Source organism: Neoarius graeffei, chromosome 19 (assembly GCF_027579695.1).
Source record: "Neoarius graeffei isolate fNeoGra1 chromosome 19, fNeoGra1.pri, whole genome shotgun sequence".
In the NCBI taxonomy this organism is placed as follows: Eukaryota; Metazoa; Chordata; class Actinopteri; order Siluriformes; family Ariidae; genus Neoarius; species Neoarius graeffei.
The window spans coordinates 37,529,371-37,554,145 of record NC_083587.1 but is presented as its reverse complement, the minus strand read 5'-3'; the positions used below and the strand labels follow the sequence as shown (position 1 = coordinate 37,554,145).

At 41.9% G+C, this 24,775-nt stretch overlaps 1 protein-coding gene and 1 long non-coding RNA gene across 3 annotated transcripts in view; one reads left to right on the top strand and one right to left on the bottom strand.

Moving 5' to 3' along the window:
- The window catches only part of ankha (ANKH inorganic pyrophosphate transport regulator a), a 78,625-nt gene that overhangs the window by 5,057 nt on the left and 48,793 nt on the right, over positions 1–24,775 (top strand). For both annotated transcript variants that reach the window (XM_060900040.1, XM_060900041.1), the window contains exons 2-7: positions 13,064–13,280; positions 13,636–13,754; positions 16,512–16,595; positions 17,760–17,930; positions 23,522–23,656; positions 23,784–23,876. In XM_060900040.1, the coding sequence (XP_060756023.1) occupies positions 13,064–13,280; positions 13,636–13,754; positions 16,512–16,595; positions 17,760–17,930; positions 23,522–23,656; positions 23,784–23,876 (819 nt within the window). The remainder of the gene's footprint in view (positions 1–13,063; positions 13,281–13,635; positions 13,755–16,511; positions 16,596–17,759; positions 17,931–23,521; positions 23,657–23,783; positions 23,877–24,775) is intronic.
- Positions 10,111–24,775, bottom strand: part of LOC132867241 (uncharacterized) — a 47,376-nt gene continuing 32,711 nt past the window's right edge. The window contains exon 3 of the long non-coding RNA XR_009650700.1: positions 10,111–10,399. This is a non-coding gene — a long non-coding RNA (uncharacterized LOC132867241). The remainder of the gene's footprint in view (positions 10,400–24,775) is intronic.

The window sequence follows — 24,775 nt, the reverse complement described above, 5'->3', positions numbered from 1 at the left end:
GGGGGGGGGACTGTGAGGGTGACGTCAGATGCTGAAGGGGGGGCAGGGGTGTGTGCGAGCAGAATCTGTGGCAGGGGGAGGAGGGGCAGAACAGGGAGGGAGTTGAGCCTCCTGACCGTCTGGTGAAAGAAACTGTTCTTGAACCTGCTGGTTTTGGTCCGGAGACTCCGCAGTCTCCTCCCCGATGGCAGCAGATTGAAGAGGCTGTGAGATGGGTGGGTGGGGTCACCTGCAATCCTGATGGCTTTGCGGGTGAGGCGGGAGTTAAAGATATCTGATAGAGAAGGAAGAGAGACACCAATGATCCTCTCAGCTGCTCTCACGATGCGCTGCAGAGTCTTACAACAGGACATGGTGCAGGTGCCGTACCACACGGTGATGCAGCTGGTCAGGATGTTCTCGATGGTGCCTCTGTAGAATGTGTGTATGATGGGGGCCGAGACTCTTGCTCTCCTCAGTTTGTGGAGGAAGTACAGATGCTGTTGGGCTTTTTTAGCTAGTGATGCGGTGTTGTTGCTCCAGGACAGGTCTTCAGAGATGTGCATACCCAGAAACTTGGTGCTGCTCACCCTCTCCACTGCAGCACCGTCGATTAGATAGTGGAGCATGCTGGGTGTGTGCTCTTCTGAAGTCCACAATAATTTCCTTCGTCTTCTCCACGTTCAGGCGGAGATTGTTGTCCTTGCACCACGTGGCCAAGCGGCTCACCTCACTTCTGTAGACTGTCTCATCGCCATTGTTGATGAGACCCACCACAGTCGTGTCATCCGCAAACTTAATGAAGAGATTAGAGCTGGATGTTGGTGTGCAGTCGTGGGTCAGCAGAGTTAAGAGGAGGGGGCTCAGCACACATCCTTGGGGGGGGCCCCCGTGTTCAATGTGATAGTGCTGGAGGAGTTGCTGCCGACCCGTACAGGTTAGGTTAATTGGTGGCTCTAAATTGACCGTAGGTGTGAGTGTGAATGGTTGTTTGTGTCAGCCCTGTGATAACCTGGCGACTTGTCCAAGGTGTACCCAGCCCCTCACCCATAGTCAGCTAGAATAGGCTCCAGCTTGCCTGTGACCCTGTACAGGATAAGCGGTCACGGATAATGGATGGATGGTATAGAAATGCCATTCACTGGAAAAGAAAGTGTTTTGTGTGTTAGAGTACGCTCGAACACAGTCAAACAAGACTGTGCAGCGTGCATTTATGAGAGAACCACCAGCATCGGAAGAGATGGTCGAGCGGGTTCGCGAATATTGAAAATTTGTGAAATCGTTCACATAGAATCTACATACCTTTTTGAATTTCTCATTCAAATTTTGAGGAATAAATCTTATATTGCTCCACATTAAGCCTGTTCAGTTTCATTTGCCTAGACTATGGTATGTAATGATGGATGTGCAACTATGAGCTTTTTTCACTGGAATAACTTGATCACTTCCTAGTTTGTTTGTTTTTATGGAGAGGGGTACCATATGTGCATACAGCTGCCATCTTTGGTATGACATATCCCCCCCATACATTTCTATTCAGGATTCTTTAAGTGGTTTGTCTCCTCCCTTATACTGTCTCCGGTACAGTTAATGTTTTGATACCACAAATATGTTCTTGTTGCCATTGTCCCAAGGTGCACATGCATTTCTAGAGCATGAACATTATCCTCTCCATAATCCCTCTTTCTCTCTCCTAATGTTTGCAGTTTATTTTACAATAGAAATGGTTTAGTACATCATGGAAATGTGGTCTACACTTGCAGTTTGGCTTTGTTTGCAGAAATGTATTAGATTTTCATTCTGCACAGTTTGGTGTTTAAAAAAAAATGGAGCATGGCAAACCTGTCATTAACTGTCCTGTCTGCTGCTGCTCATAAACTGAATGCTCATAGAGCAAGCATGAGATGGTGTGATTCCTGCATCAGTGTTTGCTGCAGTTTCTATTTTTGACCACTAGGTGTAATATTAACTCTGTGGAGTTAAACAAACTGGGCTTGCTGCACCACAATTGCTGGGTTTCATGTAATGTCACAACCACCTCATTAGTTATTCAGAACTTTAGCTGGTGGTCTACCAAAACTCAGTTGACAAAATGTTTGTACGGAGAAGGTGCATTGCTTGCATGAAAAATGCCTTACGCTTGCATTGTTTTAGGTTGTTCAAATCGATCAAACCATGAAACTGATAAGTTTCTTCAGGGTTCCCCGTGAACTAATAAAAAAGGATGAACAAACAGGATTTCACAAAAGACATCGAGAAAGGTGGCTTTTGAACCTCTCACTGAAATCGAAGGGAGCCGAGTCGGAGCATGCTCGAGTTTGCAGTGATCACTTGGTGAAAGGTTTGTATATCCCGCTCAGCTATATCCTTAGTGTTTTCCAAATATTTTTCTTATGTTTTATTTTACGGTACTTTTATTAGTAAAAAAGTCCCCAGCTGTTTCTTTGTTTATTCTTCACTCCTCAAAAAGTCCATATATGCATGAAGGTCACGACAAAATTCTTACCCAGCCATACAGTTAGAATGCACCGTGATCACTTCTCCGTCTTGTTTAACTAAGATCCAGGTCTTTAAAGGCGTGTCTGATGACCTTTGTGAATGATTTACCTGAGAGATAAGAGCCAACACAAGTGAGAATCGGGAGAACACAACACAAGTGAGAATCAAGAGAACTGTTTGTTTACACTTCAACTTGCAGCGCTTCGTTGTAAAGACGTGAACGAAAAGCTTAAAAAAAAATACACGGGCAAAAACAATAGAGAATTCATTCAGCAGCGACTTGATACCGAGGTCCTTTACCCAGCCACATACAAAAAAGTTGTAAGCCTCCATACTCTTCCACACTTTCATCTGTTTTGCGGTGTAGAAGGATGTCTGCAACACCAGATAGTTCGAGGTGTCGGGGAACTCGACTGAAGGGTAGTTTTCGAGATTGTATGACAAATCCTTCTGTCCCAGATTGTATGGGTCGATTCCATTGCACATAGCAATCTTCTGAATATATCTAAAGCGAGCAGTGGCTTCTAGATTACGAGCGTACTCTGATTTAAGTAATCGCTAGTTTTTGCAGTAAGGCAGTTGTTTAGACCACCACTTCCAGTAAAACTGCTAAGAAAAGTCACGTGACTGAAACCCAACAATTGTGCAACATCAAGAAAAACAGTTGAACATTGGTGTATGTATGTATGTATGTATATATATATATATATATATATATATATATATATATATATATATATATATATATATATATATATATATATAATTTATTTTTAAATTGGTGGTTATTGACTTAATTAGACTTAGTCAATGGTATTTAAAGGTATGCAGTTGAGAATGAAGGTTTTTTTTTTTTAGATTTGTTGAACTGCTGATATACTAGTGCATCTCAAAAAAATTTGAATATCGTGAAAGTAAATTTTTTTTTTTTTCCATAATTTCATCTCATCTCATTATCTGTAGCCGCTTTATCCTGTTCTACAGGGTCGCAGGCAAGCTGGAGCCTATCCCAGCTGACTACGGACGAAAGGCGGGGTACACCCTGGACAAGTCGCCAGGTCATCACAGGGCTGACACATAGACAACCATTCACATCTACGGTCAATTTAGAGTCACCAGTTAACCTAACCTGCATGTCTTTGGACTGTGGGGGAAACCGGAGCACCCGGAGGAAACCCACGCGGACACGGGGAGAACATGCAAACTCTGCACAGAAAGGCCCTCGCTGGCCATGGGGACCTTCTTGCTGTGAGGTGACCGCGCTATCCACTACGCCACCGTGCCGCCCTTTTTCATAATTTACTTTTTTAAATTAAATTTTCATTACATGTAAAGTGACATTTTTGTTTTAAGCCTATTTTAATTTTGATAATTATGGCTTAGAGCTCATGAGAATCAGAAATCCAGTTTCTAAAATTATTAGAATATTTCCTAAGGTGATATTTTAAAAAATTAATAATAAATAAAAAGATTTGCAATACAGAAATGTCCAACTTCTGAAAAGTCTGCTCATTTATACACTCAATACTGGGTTAGGGCTCCTTTACCATGAATTACTGCATCAGTGGGGTGTGGCATGGAGACAACCAGCCTGTGGCAATGCTGAAGTGTTATTGAAACCCAGGTTGCTTTAATAGCGGCCTTCAGCTCATCTGTATTTTTGGGTCAGGTGTTTCTCTTCTTCCTCTTGACAATAGCCCATAGAGTCTCTCTGGGGCTCAGGTCAGGCAAGTTGGCTGGCTGATCAAGCACAGTAATATCAAGCTCATTAAACCATTTGATAGCACCTGCCCACAGTGCCAAAACTACTAAGTCCTGCTGGAAAAGGAAATTGGCATCTCCATAAAGCTTGTCAGCAGATGAAAGCATGACGTGCTCGAAAATCTCCTAGTAGATGGCTGTGTTGACTTTGGACTAATGACTTTCATCTGAAAAGAGGACTGGACCACTGAGTAACAGTCCAGTTCTTTCTCTCTTTAGCCCAGGTAAGATGCTTCTGACGTTGTCTCTGGTTCAGGAGTGGCTTGATATGAGGAATGCGACAGTTGTAGCCCCTTTCCTGAAGATGTCTGTGCGGGGTGGCTCTTGATGCACTGACACCAGCCTCAGTCCACTCCTTGTGAAGCTCTCCCAAGTTCTTGAATTGACTTTTCTTGACAATCCTCTCAAGGCTGCAGTCATCCCTGTTGCTTGTGCACCTTTTCCAGCTAGCATTTTCAGCAGTGACCTTCTGTGGCTGACCCTGCTTGTGGAGGGTGCCAATGATCCTCTTCTGGACAACTGTCAAGTTAGCAGTCTTCCCCTTGTTTGTGGTTGTGTGTGCTGAACTAGATTGAGAAATGCACTGTACTTTTACTGTTTTACTCAAACTCAAAATGAAACGCTCTAATTTTGAGATGGTATTTATTTATTTGCTTCCTTGCACTGTAGGCCATAATTATCAAAATTATAAAATAGAAAAATGCTTGAAATATTTTATGTGTAATGAGTCTGGAATATATTACATTTTCACTTTCTTAAATAACTGATGGAAAATATTGAACTTTCTTACAATACTTTAATTGTTTGAGATGCACTATTGCATGCTGGGGCTCTGCTGCACCTGCCACTATATGTAAAAGTGGCTGTTCATTGTGTCTCTAAAATCAAAATTGGTGTTTAATGGCCATTTTCCACTGAATGGTATCGGTTTAACTCTACTGTACTCGCTTTTGATATTGGTAGTTCGTTTTCCACTACAATTGGTTATCATACTGATGGCACAACAAACTGCAGCATCTTCAGCACGGGTGGCACGGTGGTGTAGTGATTAGAGCTGTTGCCTCACAGCAAGAAGGTCTGGGTTCGAGTCCCGTGGCCGGCGAGGGCCTTTCTGTGCAGAGTTTGCATGTTCTCCCCGTGTCCGCGCGGGTTTCCTCCGGGTGCTCCGGTTTCCCCCACAGTCCAGAGACATGCAGGTTAGGTTAACTGGTGGCTCTAAATTGACCGTAGGTGTGAATGTGAGTGTGAATGGTTGTCTGTGTCTATGTGTCAGCCCTGTGATGACCTGGCGACTTGTCCAGGGTGTACCCCGCCTTTCGCCTGTAGTCAGCTGTGATAGGCTCCAGCTTGCCTGCGACCCTGTAAAACAGGATAAAGCGGCTAGAGATAATGAGATGAGATCTTCAGCACGACATGCATAGGAATGCTGATGATAATACCCACACGCATGTTTGTGTTGTGTGTGAAATCGTCTTATGTCAAGCTGAAGTTGTCACAATTCATTACGTTTCTAATGCATTTTGTTAAACAAAAAAAAGGTGTGGCAGCACGGTGGTGTAGTGGTTAGCGCTGTCGCCTCACAGCAAGAAGGTCCGGGTTCGAGCCCCGTGGCCGGCGAGGGCCTTTCTGTGCAGAGTTTGCATGTTCTCCCTGTGTCCGCGTGGGTTTCCTCCGGGTGCTCCAGTTTCCCCCACAGTCCAAAGACATGCAGGTTAGGTTAACTGGTGTGACTAAGGCTACATCCACACGACAACGGCAACAAGATGTTATTTAAAAATATATCGCGTCCAAATGGGCAACGATCAGTAAAATATCAGCTCCGTATGGCAACGCAACGCTTGCTGAAAACGATGCAATACACATGCCACACCTCTAGGGGCGCTGTAAGACGGTCCCTTCGGAGACACCAGAACAATAGAAGAAGTAAGGACGCATGCGCATAAACTATTATGCGCGAGACTTCATATTAACCACAAAGTCAGGAAAATCTGTTCGTAAAATTACGTTATAATGACCAAATACAATGAAAAGTATTTTTCCAGTCTCTCCTGTGAAGGGTAATCCCTTGTGATCTCGTTTGGACGGTAAACCTGTTGGTACAGTTAAACGCAGCACATGAATCTTTATTCTCCGCTTTGACCTATCCAATATGGCGGCGAGGATGACGTATGATTCTACGCGGAAGGCGGCGTCTTTAATGGTCCGGAATAAATTGAATGCTACACGTTGATGGATTAATTTGCTCTTCTACGCCCTTTTTGAGGAATGTATTGTAGGACTTAAACCAACATCTGAAGAGGTGAGATTGCTCCTTTTTTTTTTTTTCCCTATTTTTGCTGGCGGGATTGACTCTGCCTTAAGGGCAGAGTCTCTCTCTCTCTCTCTCTCACTTTGCACCATTACACAATAATTATTCACAGTGAAAATATTTAGGCGCGTTTCATGAACCAAGTTATAGGATTTGTTGACAACTCACATCGAGTTCGTTACACTTCTACCCGGCGTGAAGCACTCAGTCATGTGGTTGTGACGTCATCGTAAACAAATCCGTTCTACTCATCCAGACGACTTCGCAACGGCAACGTTGCCAGATCTTTCCACTCTGGAACCCGTTCTCAAAAAGATTGCATTTTGGGCACCCAAAACGCCGGTGCCGTGTGGACGCCAGGCCTAAATGTTAAGCAATTGTATCGGAGTCACCTGAATCTGTTGCCATGTGGACAGGGCCTAAATTGAGCGTAGGTGTGAATGTGAGTGTGAATGGTTGTCTGTGTCTATGTGTCAGCCCTGTGATGACCTGGCGACTTGTCCAGGGTGTACCCCGCCTTTCGCCCATAGTCAGCTGGGATAGGCTCCAGCTTGCCTGCGACCCTGTAGAAGGATAAAGCGGCTAGAGATAATGAAATGAGAAAAAAAGCTGCATCCAAACTGTCAGGACATGATCATAATGACATAAAAGGGCCATCAGTTTACTAGCAGCAAAAAGGCCACACACTCCACGTTAAATTGGTGTAATGGTTAAAGCGGGCATGGTACATACGGGCATGGGTGAAGGCAGTGAGAGATCCTCCATAGTTGGAAAAAGACTTTTGGTAAACTTGTGTGCGTGTGTGTATATAGCCAGCCAGTTTGCGAAGCTACTGTCAATTTTGTCTCGGTTTAACATGGATTTTGCATACCTTGAATGCTATTTTCAATGTGCCATCATTGTAACTTGATGTTTTAAAAGAAATTCAGTGTATGGAACCATCCTTCCATTATCTGTAGCCGCTTATCCTGTCCTACAGGGTATGAGATGAGATGAACCACCAAGCATGAACTAATCAGTTTTTAAGGCATTCAAAAAATTTCACAGTTAATCTATATTAGTTTGGTCAGGCAGTGGTGTTTTGTTTTTTTTTTAAAGTAGAATTGGGCTTGTTTACAGTGAAGTGGACTGTAGACTAATTGTTTTGTTCACTACTATTCCTGTACGAGGTTCGTGTCTGTGTTTATTTTTAGAAGCTCTCACAGACAGATAGATGTTTGATAAACTTGACTGAGGAATGAGTCAGGGTGTTACATGTATTTATGTAATGAACTGTAGAGTTTCTTGAATGCATGACTAACTGCTTTCACCCACGTGGGAAAAAAAGTAACCCATTACTTCTGAGAATTATTGATTTATTTTTTTGGTTTCACATGCTTTCATTCCCAAAGCATGTTTTCAACCCATTTTAGAATATAGCGGAAAACACCCTTTTTAGGGATATCTCTGACCACATTTACAGCTTATTTGTGTCACTATGGTGCCTGCATGTTTTTGAGGCTCTGTGATTTTGAGCACCAGGTTTTTAGATCAAATCCAACAGCCGTTAAAGAGCACCAGTTGGGCTCTCAATCAACCATCAACTGCTGAGGTGTCGTGGAAACTCTCAAACTCTCCCAAGCAAAAATATTTGAAAGTCAAAGAGATTGCAGACAAGTTTAGACCTTTTATTAAATCAATTAATAAAAGCTGAGTGCAGTCTGCAGAGTGAACTGGTTCCAAATTGCAAGTCTTTTTTTTTTTTTTTTTTTTTTTTTTTATAAATAGTATTTCACCAATGGCAGACTTACACTCTCTATAAGGATACATTTCAGCCTCACTCTCCCAATATTTCCAAAGTGGACTGCACTGTTCTTAATTCGAGGACAGACCTCCCTGATTGATCTTAATATTAAAACAGACCACCTGTGCTCAGTGACAAATGTGTATCCAAACAAGGCTTTTAAGGTCATTCCAATAATCTACATCCAAACAAGGCTTGATTCTGGTTTAACACATGCTTCAGGGTTCGGTTAACATTATAAAGTTTTGACTAATATATCTGTAATAACTTTTTACTGAAAATCAACATGACTAGCTTTGAATCAAAATACAATCGTCCATCCATCCATTATCTGTAACCACTTATCCTGTGCAGAGTTGCAGGCAAGCTGGAGCCTATCCCAGCTGACTATGGGCAAGAGGCGGGGTAGACCCTGGACAAGTTGCCAGGTCATTGCAGGGCTGACATATAGAGACCAAACAACCATTCACATTCACACCTACGGTCAGTTTAGAGCCACCAGTTAGCCTAACCTGCATGTCTTTGGACTGTGGGGGAAAACCGGAGCACCCGGAGGAAACCCATGCAGACAAGGGGAGAACATGCAAACTCCACACATGCCTCTTTTCCACCAAATCAGTTCCAGGGCTGGTTCGGGGCCAGGGCTGGTTCGGGGCCAGTGCTGGTTCACAACTCGTTCAACTTGCGAGCCAGCTGAGAACGAGTTTGCTTTTCCATCACTCGCGGTGCTAAGGGAAGCCACGTCATTACGTTGCTGTATACATCAGTTACGTCGTTGTATACGTCATTACGTCGCTGTATACGTCAGTTACGTCGCTATGTTTGCATAAACCTTGGCGCGCATATCGAAGCAAAAGCAACACGGAAGAAGCAGCAGCAACAACAACAGTAATAATAATGGATGACTAAGCGTTTGTACAGCTGCGGCTTCTCGTCGCTTAAAAATGGCGATCTTTCGCGGTTGTTATTGTTGTTGGTCTTAACAACTCCGCCCCCCTGCTGACGTAAGCGGTTCTTTCCTCTGGCCCAGCAGAGAGTTGGTGCTAGCCTGGAACTGGTTTTTCTGGCCCCAGAGCCAGTTCTTTGTCAGTGGAAACAGAAAACCCAGTTCCAAACTAAGCACTGGCCCCGAACCAGCCCTGGAACTGCTTTGGTGGAAAAGGGGCAACAGAAAGGCCCCCCCATCAGCCGCTGGGCTCGAACCCAGAACCTTCTTGCTGTGAGGCGACTGTGCTAACCACTACACCACTGTGCCGCCATATCATTATCATAAACCAAATTATTGCTTATGTGATTAAATCAAGGTGTCTGTGTGTTTTGCATATGAATCAAAATACATGTGCAATACATACCTTGATGTAATCACGCGTGTATTTTGAGATTATATGCACACGCACACACCTTGATGTAATCCATCCATCCATCCATCCATTATCTGTAGCCGCTTATCCTGTTCTACAGGGTCACAGGCAAGCTGGAGCCTATCCCAGCTGACTATGGGCGAGAGGCGGGGTACATACACCCTGGACAAGTCATCAGATCATCGCAGGGCTGACTTGATGTAATCACGCATGTATTTTTGATTTTATATGCATGCACACACACACACCTTGATGTAATCATGCATGTATTTTGATTCATATGTAAACATTACATCAAGGTGTGTGTGTGTTTGCATATAAAATTGCCACATCTGCCCCCCCCCCCCCCCCCCCCGACTTTAAAGTCAGACTCTAGCGACTAAAACAAATCACAGCTAGAGATTAACATACTGACCTGATAACTAATGATTTGTAAATGTGAGAGTGGGGGAAAAAAATAACACAAATGTGTACATTCATCTCAGTCCATTCAAGTCCAGATGTTTCCAATTTTCGGTGTCCTGTCCCATGTGAATTTACGCCATGTAGAGGGACTGTTGCAGGGGCAGACAGGTTACTAGCACTTCCTTGGCCCCTGTCCTCACTACTGTTCCATCATTTCCATATTGTAGTTTCTACCAGAGCAAATCTCACAAAACAGTCCCCAAGTCGGTTCCTTGTCCCATTTCTGCATGGTCAGCTTCACAACTGTAAGTGGAAAAACAGTGGTGCTTGAAAGTTTGTGAACCCTTTAGACTTCTCTATATTTCTGCATAAATATGACCTAAAACATCAGATTTTCACACAAGTCCTAAAAGTAGATAAAGAGAACCCGGTCCAACTCTTCCAGATCTTGTTTTAACACTTGATTTAAACATTCTCCTCATGTGTTCAACCTTTGTGGCATTCTAGTGTAAATGTATTGTTTCCCACTATATGTAAATACAAAAAGATGCCTAGATTCTTCAGTGAATGGTACATTGAAAAAGGCTGAACAAAGATCTATGACTGTAAAATACTTAACATCAGGAGGAACATTGGCAAGTAATGTTTGAGGATTTGGCCAGCTGAAGTGCCAATCTTTCACTACTTCATTAACTGCACAGAGATTATGTACTAATCTACATTTTGACTTGTTAGGCTACATCCACACGACAACGGCAACGAGATGTTATTTAAAAAAATATCGCGTCCACATGGGCAACGATCAGTAAAATATCAGGTCCATATGGCAACGCAACGCTTGCTGAAAATGATGCAATACACATGCCACACCTCTAGGGGCGCTGTAAGACGGTCCCTTCGGAGACACCAGAACAATAGAAGAAGTAAGGATGCATGCGCATAAACTATTATGCGCGAGACTTAATATTAGCCACAAAGTCAGAAAAATCTGTTCGTAAAATTACATTATAATGACCAAATACAATGAAAAGTATTTTTCCAGTCTCACCTGTGAAGGGTAATCCCTTGTGATCTCGTTTGGACGGCAAACCTGTTGATACAGTTAAATGCAGCACATGAATGAGGCATCTTTATTCTCCGCTTTGACCCATCCAATATGGCGGCGAGGATGATGTATGATTCTACACGGAAGGTGGCGTCTTTAATGGTCCAGAATAAATTGAATGCTACACGTTGATGGATTAATTTGTTCTTCTACGCCCTTTTTGAGGAATGTATTGTAGGACTTAAACCAACATCTGAAGAGGTGAGATCGCTCCTTTTTTTCCCTATTTTTGCTGGCGGGATTGACTCTGCCCTAAGGGCTATTCTCTCTCTCTCTCTCTCTCTCTCTCTCTCTCTCTCTCTCTCTCTCTCTCACTTTGCACCATTACACAATAAATATTCACAGTGAAAATATTTTGTAAGCGCGTTTCATGAACCAAGTTATAGGATTTGTTGACAACTCGCATCGAGTTCGTTACACTTCTATCCGGTGTGAAGCACTCACAGTCATGTGGTTGTGACGTCATCGTAAACAAATCCGTTCTACTCATCCAGACGACTTCGCAACGGCAATGTTGCCAGATCTTTCCACTCTGGAACCCGTTCTCAAAAGATTGCGTTTTGGGGCACCCAAAACGCCGGTGCCGTGTGGACGCCAGGCCGAAACGATAAACAATTGTATCGGCTTCCCCTGAATCCGTTGCCGTGTGGACAGGGCCTTAGTCTTCTGGACTGGAAGAATAGGTGTGTAAAGCCCGGAGCGCACACAGGCGACTTCTCGTCGAAGCGTATTGCGATTTTTGGGTGCAAGTTTCCTCTCTTGGGTAGCTGCTTGTGCATGTTATCTGTGGGCAATTTGGGGAGGGGGATACAAGTCATGTGGAAATCACGGGAATACTTCGTGGGCAGGGATTGGCTTAGCCTTTGAAGGTGATCTCTTCGTTATCGCAAAGACAGACACACACACACACACACACACACATATGTGGCGATATCTCTGCAACAAGTTGGCGACTGGCGATTTTTATTTATTTTTGTCGCAGAATATCAAGCATGTTTGATGCCTGTGATCTGTCGCAAGCAACAAAAAATCGCGGTCACAAATATCCGCACACGAAGCAGGTTTTCACTTGCGTCAAAAAGTTGCATGACCAAGCAACGGAAAATCGTCCGTGTGCGTTGAACGTTACAGGGACTGTTTCTACCAGCACTCCTGCAGTGACTAAACCCTGTATTGGTCTTTCATTCCCTTTTTCTGCATCTGGTTTTTATAGGATATTGAGCTCTTCTAGGTAATCTAATATTTGGTTTTAACTCCTATCCTGATTGGGCTAGCAGGTTTCACTAACCCTACATCTGTGTCCTGTTTAGACCATAACACATCTGGTATCTGTTCTAGCATTTGCTGTCACAATTAGCTTTCTTGCTCTGTCATCTGAACTAGCTGTTTCTTTAGCTTTGTCACTGTTTCTCTTTCACAACTATCTCTTGAGGTATTGCTGTTGTGCAAAGTATTTTTATCATTGAGCTGTCTGAGGCATGGAAAATCGATGGGTTTTCTGTTTTGTTCCAATCAACAGTATCTGCTCTTTTAACCATATACCTCAAATCTTTCGCCTCATAACCCTCATTTACAAATAATGTCACGTGGTTTTGCTCCAGGTATACTATACCACTCCTGAATAAAATCATTACTGTCTACCTGTAAAGCAGCACCTTCTTTCCCTACCACAGTGTACTAAGAACGGAGTTGTACTTCCCTACTTTCTGTTTATGCATATAAAATCCCCACAGAGGCTGTATGTTTGGCTTGTATTCAGTCTCCCTTGGCAGTACCTTTTGGATAAAAGCATCACAGAATGGGCAAATTAAATGAAGTTCAAAACTGATAAATTGTGCTTGTCTCATCTTTGTCTTTGGCAGGCTCTGAACAGAGGTATAGCTTCAGTAAAAGAGGACCGTGTGGAGATGCTAGCCAGCTATGGTTTGGCCTACTCACTTATGAAGTTCTTCACTGGGCCCATGAGTGACTTTAAGAGTGTTGGGCTGGTGCTGGTCCACAGCAAGAAGGACAGAAGAAAAGCAATGCTATGTATGGTTGTGGCTGGTGTTATAGCCATGATTCTTCATATTCTCATAGGTATGTGTGTGTGTTTTGGGGACTTTTTTTTTTTTTTTTTACAGGTAATTGATTGTATTGTTTAAAAGTCCAAGTTGCTGTCACAGATTGATTTTCATTTAAGCACCAGGAATAGATGTGCAATAGTAATACAAATTAATAGTGTGATTCTTCACATAGAAAATTATATTGGATAATATTAGAACTTGCTTTGTGATATTAGAGTTAAGCAAGGTACAATGCTGGAATTAGAAGCAAGTAAATACCTCCTGCCTGTCTACTTTTACTTTCATTTGCTGTAAACAGAATTGACAATACGACACATGGTGGTTCCACAGCTTATAAATCCATTGCAAATGGTGTTCTTGTGTGACAGCTTACACAGATCTAGGATATTACATCATCAACAAACTCCACCATGTGGACGAATCTGTTGGCAACAAGACGCGAAAGGCATTTCTTTACCTTGCAGTGTTCCCTTTGCTGGATGCCATGGTGAGTATGAAGTACCTACAGTGGTGCTTGAAAGTTTGTGAACCCTTTAGAATTTTCTATATTTCTGCATAAATATGACCTAAAACATCAGATTTTCACACAAGTCCTAAAAGTAGATAAAGAGAACCCAGCTTAACAAGTGAGACAAACATATTATACTTGGTCACTTATTTTTTTGAGAAAAATGATCCAATATTACATATCTGTGAGTGGCAAAAGTATGTGAACCTTTGCTTTCAGTATCTGGTGTGACACCCCCCCCGTGCAGCAATAACTGCAACTAAACGTTTCCGGTAACTGTTGATCAGTCCTGCACACCGGCTTGGAGGAATTTTAGCCCATTCCTCCATACAGAACAGCTTCAACTCTGGGATGTTGGTGGGTTTCCTCACATGAACTACTCACTTCAGGTCCTTCCACAACATTTAGATTGGATTAAGGTCAGGACTTTGACTTGGCCATTCCAAAACATGAACTTTTATTCTTCTTTAACCATTCTTTGGTAGAACGACTTGTGTGCTTAGGGTTGTTGTCTTGCTGCATGACCCACCTTCTCTGGAGATTCAGTTCATGGACAGATGTCCTGACATTTTCCTTTAGAATTCGCTGGTATAATTCAGAATTCATTGTTCCATCAATGATGGCAAGCTGTCCTGACCCAGATGCAGCAAAACAGGCCCAAACCATGATACTACCACCACCATATTTCACAGATGGGATAAGGTTCTTATGCTGGAATGCAGTGTTTTCCTTTCTCCAAACATAACGCTTCTCATTTAAACCAAAAAGTTCTATTTTGGTCTCATCTTTCCACAAAACATTTTTCCAATAGCCTTCTGGCTTGTCCACATGATCTTTAGCAAACTGCAGACAAACAGCAATATTCTTTTTGGAGAGCAGTGACTTTCTCCTTGCAACCCTGCCATGCACACCATTGTTGTTCAGTGTTCTCCTCATGGTGGACTCATGAACATTAACATTAGCCAGTGACCTCGCTGACTATTACACACCTTGGTCTTGGAGTGATCTTTGTTGGTCGACCACTCCTGGGGAGGGTAACAATGGTCTTGAATTTCCTCCATTTGTACACAATCTGTCTGACTGTGGATTGGTGGAGTCCAAACTCTTCAGAGATGGTTTTGTAACCTTTTCCAGCCTGGTGAGCATCAACAACGCTTTTTCTGAGGTCCTCAGAAGCCTCCTTTGTTCGTGCCATGATGTACTTCCACAAACGTGTTGTGAAGATCAGACTTTGATAGATCCCTGTTCTTTCAATAAAATGGGGTGCCCACTCACACCTGATTGTCATCGCATTGATTGAAAACACCTGACTCTAATTACACCTTCAAATTAACTGCTAATCCTAGAGGTTCACATACTTTTGCCACTCACATATGTAATATTGGATAATTTTCCTCAATAAATAAATGACCAAGTATAATATTTTTGTCTCATTTGTTTAACTGGGTTCTCTTTATCTACTTTAAGGACTTGTGTGAAAATCTGATGATGTTTTAGGTCATATTTATGCAGAAACATAAATTCTAAAGGGTTCACAAACTTTCAAGCACCACTGTAGGTCTCTGGCATTGTTCTTTTTAGACGCATCCTTTTTTTTTTTTTTTTTTTACAAATTTATCTGTAGGTGTTTTTTTTGAATTGGGCTTTCAATCACTTGTGTACACTTGTATTGATCATTGTCAAATAAAGCTTGCCCAGCAATATGACCACATAAACAAATCTGCAGTTACATTGACATCATGTGGAAGGCCCTGATGGGTATCGCTGGTATAACTTACTATTTGAGTCCTCCAACTTTTTCTGTTTGTGTTGATGGTGTGCTTGTTTAGCCTGCTGCTGTTATGGAGTACTATTTGATCCATCACTCAATTTTGATCTTCACATTAAATCACTCGCCAAACTTGCATTCTTCCATCTCACTTAGATGACTGTAATTCACTCATCATAGGCCTTCCTGCAAAGGCACTCTCTCTGAATGCCCTCCTCAAAAAAGCACTTGCTCAACAAAAAGCTCTTTCTCAAAATATTTAATTCATAACACAGATAAGGATGTTCCTGTGGGGAGACGCACCATTTTTCTCCATCAGGCAGAAGATGATAAATATTCTGAAATAATAAGAATTTTAAGAAGCTCTTAACCATTCTTTGCTTCCCCCTCCCTCCCTTTTTTGATTAAGTAATTAATAATCAAAACAAAAGAATGGGTATATAGGTAGTGATGTATAGCACCACCTATTTATATTGGTGTGGGTGTGTGTTTGAAAAGGAAAACGTGATTTAAGTAAAAACTAAAGAATGAGTAGATGAGTTATATGGGGGAATGGATGAATGACTGAAATAAATAGGATACATGTAGTATTTTATATAATAAGCATGCGATAAACGTGTGTGTGTGTGTGGTCCCCCCAACTAAATTTTGTTACCCAAAGCAACTTGGTTATGCTCAAGGACCTAACCATGGCAGCTTGGCAGTGCTGGGATTTGGTCCTTACAACTCTCTAATCTGTAGCTTAAAGTCTTAACCACCACTTGAGTTGACAATCTTTATTAATTTAAAGTATTGAACTCCTGTGTTTTAGTCGTACATCAAATGTAACTTGATGCTTAACCAGGTTCTCCAGCTAAACCTTGATTTACTTGCTAAACTATATTGTGTTCATCAGGTGGAATAAGACATGATGCCTGAATAATTTGAATTTTTTTTTTTATCCCCCCCCCCCCCCCCCCCCCCAAAAGGCATGGATTCATGCTGGCATTCTTCTAAAGCATAAATACAGCCTTGTGGTGGGTTCTGCTTCCATCTCTGATGTTGTAACACAGGTAATGGATCTCTTGCACTCTTTCCTCTCATCTGTCAGTTAAAGGAGAACTGAAGTCATTTTTAAACTTGCTTTATTTCTTAATTAACGTGTTTATTGAATAACATTTTTCAGTTTTAGTAAACTTATCATGACTCATATTGGCAACCAATTTCAATTAAATATTGTACTTATCGGCCTATTTGGTTTATAGCCATGTTAATTTAGTTCGTTTGGTCCACGGCAGGCGTCACTTATCTATGAGATCTTCACGAGACTTCGAAACATGAAGTGTCAGCCAGGTGTCGGTGCCGCCATTTTGAAGACTGTTTTCCAAATGAAATATTGCACAAAACGAGTTTAAATGACGATTACTGCCTACTTTTTTCAAACTTTCCTGATTTGCTATCAAAACAAACAAAACTTCCGGCTTGATTACGTCAGCATTCGAAAGAGGGTGCGCACGTCTTTTTAACAACGTTGGCAGATGTTGGTCACTGATTTCCGCTGTACGTTTTACTTCCGTCCTACGATGTCTCGCACAGGTCTCAACAAATCTTGTTTACGGCCATTGCTTTGACATATGGACTGATATGCTATGTAATATATATTTCAAACACTCCTAACTTGCTATGGCAGTGACAAAATAGCTATCAAAAATGCATTCCCATATTTAATAAAATGAGAGAATTTTGATTTAATAAAAAATTTGCCTTCAGTTCTCCTTTTAAGATGCAAAACTCCTGGGTCATGGGTGAACACATGAACAATTGATTTGTGTGTGTGTGTGTGTGTGAGAGAGGTGTTTTTTTTTTTTTTTTTTTTAAATGCATGGATACAGCATCGGGAGAGGAGGATAATGGTGTGGGATGAACATAAAATTGGAACTTGTCAGACTGTTTTTAGTTCTGCCACGGGTGAAAATGATTTCCATTCAGCAGGTTTTTTATTTATTTATTTATTTTTTTAATTTTTGCTACTGATACAGCTCTCATTTTTTGATGTAATCATAACTGAGCCTTTCGATTTCATTTTCAATATTTTCATTGTATCATTTACTTTTCTGCATGTGTTGTTGTATCGCTGCCGTTTGTGAGAAGGATATGGTTTCATGGTTAACACGTTCAGCACTGTTTTAAGATGAAGTACAACAGCCACAACATTATTTTATCTTTGTTTCCTGTAGATCATGTTTGTGGCAATCCTGCTCCATAGCAACCTGGAGTGTGTTGAACCATTGCTCATTCCAATCCTGTCTTTGTACATGGGTGCACTGGTGCGCTTTAGCATTGTGGGACTGGGCTACTACTGCAACATTCATGACAACTTTCCTGACTCCAACAGCCAGGACATGGGGGTACAGTTACTAAGTCTTTACCCACTTCAGATACAAGGGTAAGTCAAAAAGTTCTAAGACAGATGTTATAATTTCAAAAGAATCCAAAGAAGGAATTCTCTGATGGAAACATCGCTTGCAGAAGTGTTTAGACTTAAATGGAGGATAGAGAAATCACTTTATTTTCATAAATAAAGATTTCTTTCATTTGTCTTAGAACTTTTTGATTTCCCCTCATACAAAGTGAGCAGTGTGTAACTTGGAACAAGAATGTAATAAATCTAGAATGTTCAGTTATGTGAGGAGTCAAGCAATGTTCTACAACGGTTAGTTCCAGTCCTCTAATTTGATTGGTTGATTTCGTGTTCCAAGAGTGCTTATATTTGGTACAACCCTGATTCCAAAAAAGTTGGGACAAAGTACAAATTGTAAATAAAAACGGAATGCAATGATGTGGAAGTTTCAAAATTCTATATTTTATTCAGAATAGAACATAGATGACATATCAAATGTTTAAACTGAGAAAATGTATCATTTAAAGAGAAAAATTAGGGGATTTTAAATTTCATGACAACAACACATCTCAAAGTTGGGACAAGGCCATGTTTACCACTGTGAGACATCCCCTTTTCTCTTTACAACAGTCTGTAAACGTCTGGGGACTGAGGAGACAAGTTGCTCAAGTTTAGGGATAGGAATGTTAACCCATTCTTGTCTAATGTAGGATTCTAGTTGCTCAACTGTCTTAGGTCTTTTTTGTCGTATCTTCCGTTTTATGATGCGCCAAATGTTTTCTATGGGTGAAAGATCTGGACTGCAGGCTGGCCAGTTCAGTACCCAGACCCTTCTACGCAGCCATGATGCTGTAATTGATGCAGTATGTGGTTTGGCATCGTCATGTTGGAAAATGCAAGGTCTTCCCTGAAAGAGATGTCGTCTGGATGGGAGCATATGTTGCTCTAGAACCTGGATATACCTTTCAGCATTGATGGTGTCTTTCCAGATGTGTAAGCTGCCCATGCCACATGCACTAATGCAACCCCATACCATCAGAGATGCAAGCTTCTGAACTGAGCGCTGATAACAACTTGGGTCGTCCTTCTCCTCTTTAGTCCGAATGACACGGCGTCCCTGATTTCCATAAAGAACTTTAAATTTTGATTCGCCTGACCACAGAACAGTTTTCCACTTTGCCACAGTCCATTTTAAATGAGCCTTGGCCCAGAGAAGACGTCTGCGCTTCTGGATCATGTTTAGATATGGCTTCTTTTTTGAGCTATAGAGTTTTAGCTGGCAACGGCGGATGGCACGGTGAATTGCGTTCACAGATAATGTTTTCTGGAAATATTCCTGAGCCCATTTTGTGATTTCCAATACAGAAGCATGCCTGTATGTGATGCAGTGCCATCTAAGGGCCCGAAGATCACAGGCACCCAGTATGGTTTTCCGGCCTTGACCTTTGTGCACAGATTCTTCCAGATTCTCTGAATCTTTTGATGATGATATGCACTGTAGATGATGATATGTTCAAACTCTTTGCAATTTTACACTGTCAAACTCCTTTCTGATATTGCTCCACTATTTGTCGGCGCAGAATTAGGGGGATTGGTGAGCCTCTTCCCATCTTTACTTCTGAGAGCCGCTGCCACTCCAAGATGCTCTTTTTATACCCAGTCATGTTAATAACCTATTGCCAATTGACCTAATGAGTTGCAGTTTGGTCCTCCAGCTGTTCCTTTTTTGTACCTTTAACTTTTCCAGCCTCTTATTGCCCCTGTCCCAACTTTTTTGAGATGTGTTGCTGTCATGAAATTTCAAATGAGCCAATATTTGGCATGAAATTTCAAAATGTCTCACTTTCAACATTTGATATGTTGTCTATGTTCTATTGTGAATACAATATCAGTTTTTGAGATTTGTAAATTATTGCATTCCGTTTTTAATTACAATTTGTACTTTGTCCCAACTTTTTTGGAATTGGGGTTGTATAACAGTACTGGGATGTTTCACTGTATCACTCAGCTAGTCTGTGTTCACCATTCCAATTCTAGCAGCATTCCCTGTTTTGTGGACCAAAAATAAATTATAATGAATAAATTTGGTCATATTGTATCCAAAATGTCAGTTACTCAATGTCTTTTATATCACGGTTTTTGTTGTTGTTGTTGTTTTATTAAACACCATTAAACCAAGTGCATTCACATGGCAATATAGAATGAAGCAAGATTGCACTCTCAATGGTGCTGTTATACTGAATATTTGCACAGTTGTGATTAGCTATGGCTGAATCACAGCAGTTCCAATATTCAGTACAGCAGCACCATTGAGAGTGCAATCTTGCTTCATTCTATATTGCCATGTGAATGCACTTGGTATGTGAAAAAAGATTCTTAAAAAAAAAATTTCAGTGCGAGGTCTCATGTCTGATCCAGTTTCTCTTGGTGACACTTTGCCCCAGATGAACAAGCACACTTTGCATTTTCTCTGTAGAAATGCGGTCTAGTTCCAGGTTGTGCTTTTCTTTTTAGCATCATTATGGCATTTACAGTGGATATAAAGGGTGCTCACCCTTAAACTAATACTTTGAAGCACCTTTTGATTTAATTACAGTATTCAGTCTTTTTTGGGTTCACACCTGCCATCAGTTAAAATGACTCTTAACCCCAAATAAAGTTTAGCTGTCCTAGTAGGGTTTTACTGACATTTACTCAGTTGCATCCTCCAGCAATAGCCAGCGTTCGCAGAGAGCTTGCAAAGCATCAAAGGGACCTCATTGTTGAAAGGAGGAGGGTATAAAAAAAAATTTCCACGGCATTAGATATACCATGGAGCACAGTTAAGACGGTCATCAAGAAGTAGAGAAAATATGGGACAACAATGACCATTACCGAGAACTGGATATCCCTCCAAAATTGATGAAAAGACAAGATAAAAACTGGTCAGGGAGGCTGCCAAGAGGCCTACAGCAACACTGAAGGAGCTGCAGGAATTTCTGGCAAGTACTAGTTGTGTACTACATGTGGTGATAATCTCCCATATTCTTCATATGTCTGGACTATGGGGTAGGGTCGCAAGGCCTTTTCTTACAAAGGAAAACATCCAGGCCCGGCTAAATTAAAAAAAAAAAAACCTCTCCCAAAAGCATATGGGAAAATGTGTGATGGTCTGATGAAACCAAGGTTGAACTTTCTGGCCACAATTCCAAAAGGTACGTTTGGCGCAAAACACTGCGCATCACCAAAAGAACACCATACCCACGGTGAAGCATGGTGGTGGCAGCATCATGTTTTGGGGGTTGTTTTTCTTCAGCTGGAACAGAGGCTTTAGTCAAGGTGGAGGGAATCATGAACAGTTCTAAATACCAGTCAATTTTGACCCAAAAACTTCAGGTGTCTGCTAGAAAACTGAAGATGTAAGATGAACAGACTTAAAAACTCCTTTGTCCCTCATGCCATCAGACTGTACAACTCCTCTCGGGGGGGGGTAACAGGAGGACAGAGGACGGGAAGGAGCAGTAGCCTAGCCTAACAATAAGCAATACTGGACAATGTGCAATATCTCTCCTGCTGGGCCCCCCCCCTTACCCCCCGACCCCCTTCCTCTCTTCCCCATATCTTATTCTTTGTATATTTGTATATGTAAATACTTTAACTTTAATTTATCTAGAAGTTTTTTTTTTCTCTATTTTCTATTCTCTGTTTATCCTGTAATGATGCTGCTGGAATCTTAATTTCCCTGAGGGAACCTGCCCAAAGGGATCAATAAAGTTCTGTCTAATCTAATCTAATGAAGAATTTCCTCTTTCAGCATGACAATGACCCCAAGCATACATTGAAATCAACAAAAGAATGGCTTCACCAGAAGGAAACTAATGTTTTGGAATGGCCCAGCCAGAGCCCAGACCTAAATCCAATTGAAAATCTGTGGGGTGACCTAAAGAAGACTGTGCACAAGAAATGCCCTCGCAATCTGATAGATCCAGAGTACTTTTGCAAAGAAGAGTGGGCAAATATTGCCAAGTCTAGATGTGGCAGGCTGATGGACTCGTACCCAAAAAGACTGAATCTCATCTCATTATCTGTAGCCGCTTTATCCTGTTCTACAGGGTCGCAGGCAAGCTGGAGCCTATCCCAGCTGGCTATGGGTGAGAGGCGGGGTACACCCTGGACAAGTCGCCAGGTCATCACAGGGCTGACACATAGACAACCATTCACACTCACATTCACACCTACGGTCAATTTAGAGTCACCAGTTAACCTAACCTGCATGTCTTTGGACTGTGGGGGAAACCGGAGCACCTGGAGGAAACCCACGCGGACACGGGGAGAACATGCAAATTCCACACAGAAAGGCCCTCGCCGGCCACGGGGCTCGAACCCGGACCTTCTTGCTGTGAGGCGACAGCGCTAACCACTACACCACCGTGCCACCCTCCAGCTTATTGTACTTTTTTTTTTATTAAAAAAAAAATTCCCCGTAACAGATTTTTGTTTTTCAATTGAATTATAAAGGTTATAGGTCACATTTAAAGGAGGGAAAAATTTTGAAATAATTTATCATGGTCTCAGGTTTTTCTGATGTGAAAAAAAAAAAATCATTTTAACTGGGTGTGTACACATCTCATCTCATTATCTCTAGCTGCTTTATCCTGTTCTACAGGGTCACAGGCAAGCTGGAGCCTATCCCAGCTGACTATGGGTTAAAGGCGGGGTACACCCTGGACAAGTCGCCAGGTCATCACAGGGCTGACACACAGACACCGACAACCATTCACACTCACGTTCACACCTACGGTCAATTTAGAGTCACCAGTTAACCTAACCTGTATGTCTTTGGACTGTGGGGGAAACCGGAGCACCCGGAGGAAACCCACGCGGGCATGGGGAGAACATGCAAATTCCGCACAGAAAGGCCCTCGCCGGCCACTGGGCTCGAACCCAGACCTCCTTGCTGTGAGGCAACAGCGCTAACCACTACACCACCGTGCCGCCCGTGTGTACTTTTTTTTTTTTAATTAAAAAAATTATATTTTAAATCTACTGTATATGCTACACAATGAGGCATACTTATTTAAAAACTAATAAATTCGGTAAAATGCTCACAAAACTGCAGTGTAAATGGAGAATATAAGCAGCTAAGTTGCTCCAAGCGAACACTACATGATGTCATCACATGTCGCCACCACAGGACATCTGCAGCATGCCTGCAGCATGTGGAATCTTAAATTACTTTATCTCGAACACTATTTGGTCTCCAATAATGAAAATGTAAGCGTGGGTGGGGTATTTATTTATTTATTTATTTATTTATTTAAATCTGCAACTACTTGTACTTAAAATAAGTTTGAGGATTAATTTGTTGGAGGATCCCTTTAAACTTTCACCTTTTATGGCAATTAGTGATTATAATGATGATGGTTGTGAATATTGCACCGCCTTCATACAGCTGTAATATTGGCTTGAGACTGTTCTGCTGCTCAGCATTATCTGCAGTGTGAGTAACAGCTATGCTATTGCTTAATATTACAGAGTAGAGACTTGATTGGTCAAAGATGGTCATTCAAAGGGCTTTGCTAGACCATTAATTTCTCATGTTAGGTTTGTGTTTTCTAGGGAGATACCACCTTCAGGAAGATGTTGAGCTTCTGGTGGCCATTGGCCCTCATATTGGCAACCCAGAGGATTAGCAGGCCTATTGTTAACCTTTTTGTGTCACGAGATCTCGGAGGCAGCACTGCTTCCACAGAGGTTAGTGGTCTTGGCTTTTAGCTTGTGACAAATAGGTACAACACCCATTTGTAAGCATTTACTCTGTGTGTGTGTGTGTGTGTGTGTGTGTGTGTGTGTGTGTGTGTGTGTGTGTGTGTGTTGCAAGGCTGTAGCAGTGCTCACAGCCGCCTACCCGGTGGGACACATGCCCTATGGTTGGCTAACTGAACTACGGGCTGTCTATCCAGCCTTTGACAAGGTGCATTTCCATCTTTTACTTCTTATCCTTGACATCCTAACAAACAAGATTCCATTCAGATGACTCTCTGATGCCAGGTCTTAGCATTAGGACATACCAAATGCTAAGCAATTCTGAAAATTCATGCATACATTTCTAAGATTCTACTTTTCAGTCAAGTTGTTGATAGCATTTTGTAGCGAAAGGTGTTCTATTAAATTAGAAAAGAATCCAAAATGGAAGCGTTTTGAACTTCTCTGTATATATTATTTGCAAAAACAAACGGGCTTTTTTTTAGGTTTTTACTTTTTGCATTTGCTGTTTTTCCTTTACATTTACCATTATCTTCAATGGAACATGCTAGGGGTCGACCGATAATCGGCCTGGCCGATATTCTGTATTTTTAGGGTTATCGGTATCGGCCATAATTTCCACCGATATGCCGATAACATGCCTTTTTGCAGCCATTTCGTTCCTAACGCGACTGTCACTGCATGTCCTTTCCTGCACTCGCCTCTCTGAGTTCAAGAACACGGTCCCGCCCACCACAACATCTGATTTGTTTGGCACAAGAGATGTAGCCAATCGACACGTGTAGCTAAACGCTGTGAACTGTTTCAAGGCGGCCGTACGGGCACTCGGGCAGAAGCAGCACAAGGGATACAGCCAATCAACATGCGTATCTAAACGCTGTGAACTGTTTCAAGGCGGCCGTATGGGCACTCGGGCAGAAGCAGAGCCCACTTCAAGGTAAGGACACGCTGCTTTTGCCGCAATAAGTCACAAACACACAAGTTGCAAAAGCACAACATCATTATATGTTTACATTCTTCATCTACTACTCGTTAAAATTGTCCATTTGCATCTGTGTAGCCAGGTAAACTTAGCTTACGGAAGGAAGCACTTGAATTAGCCTACAA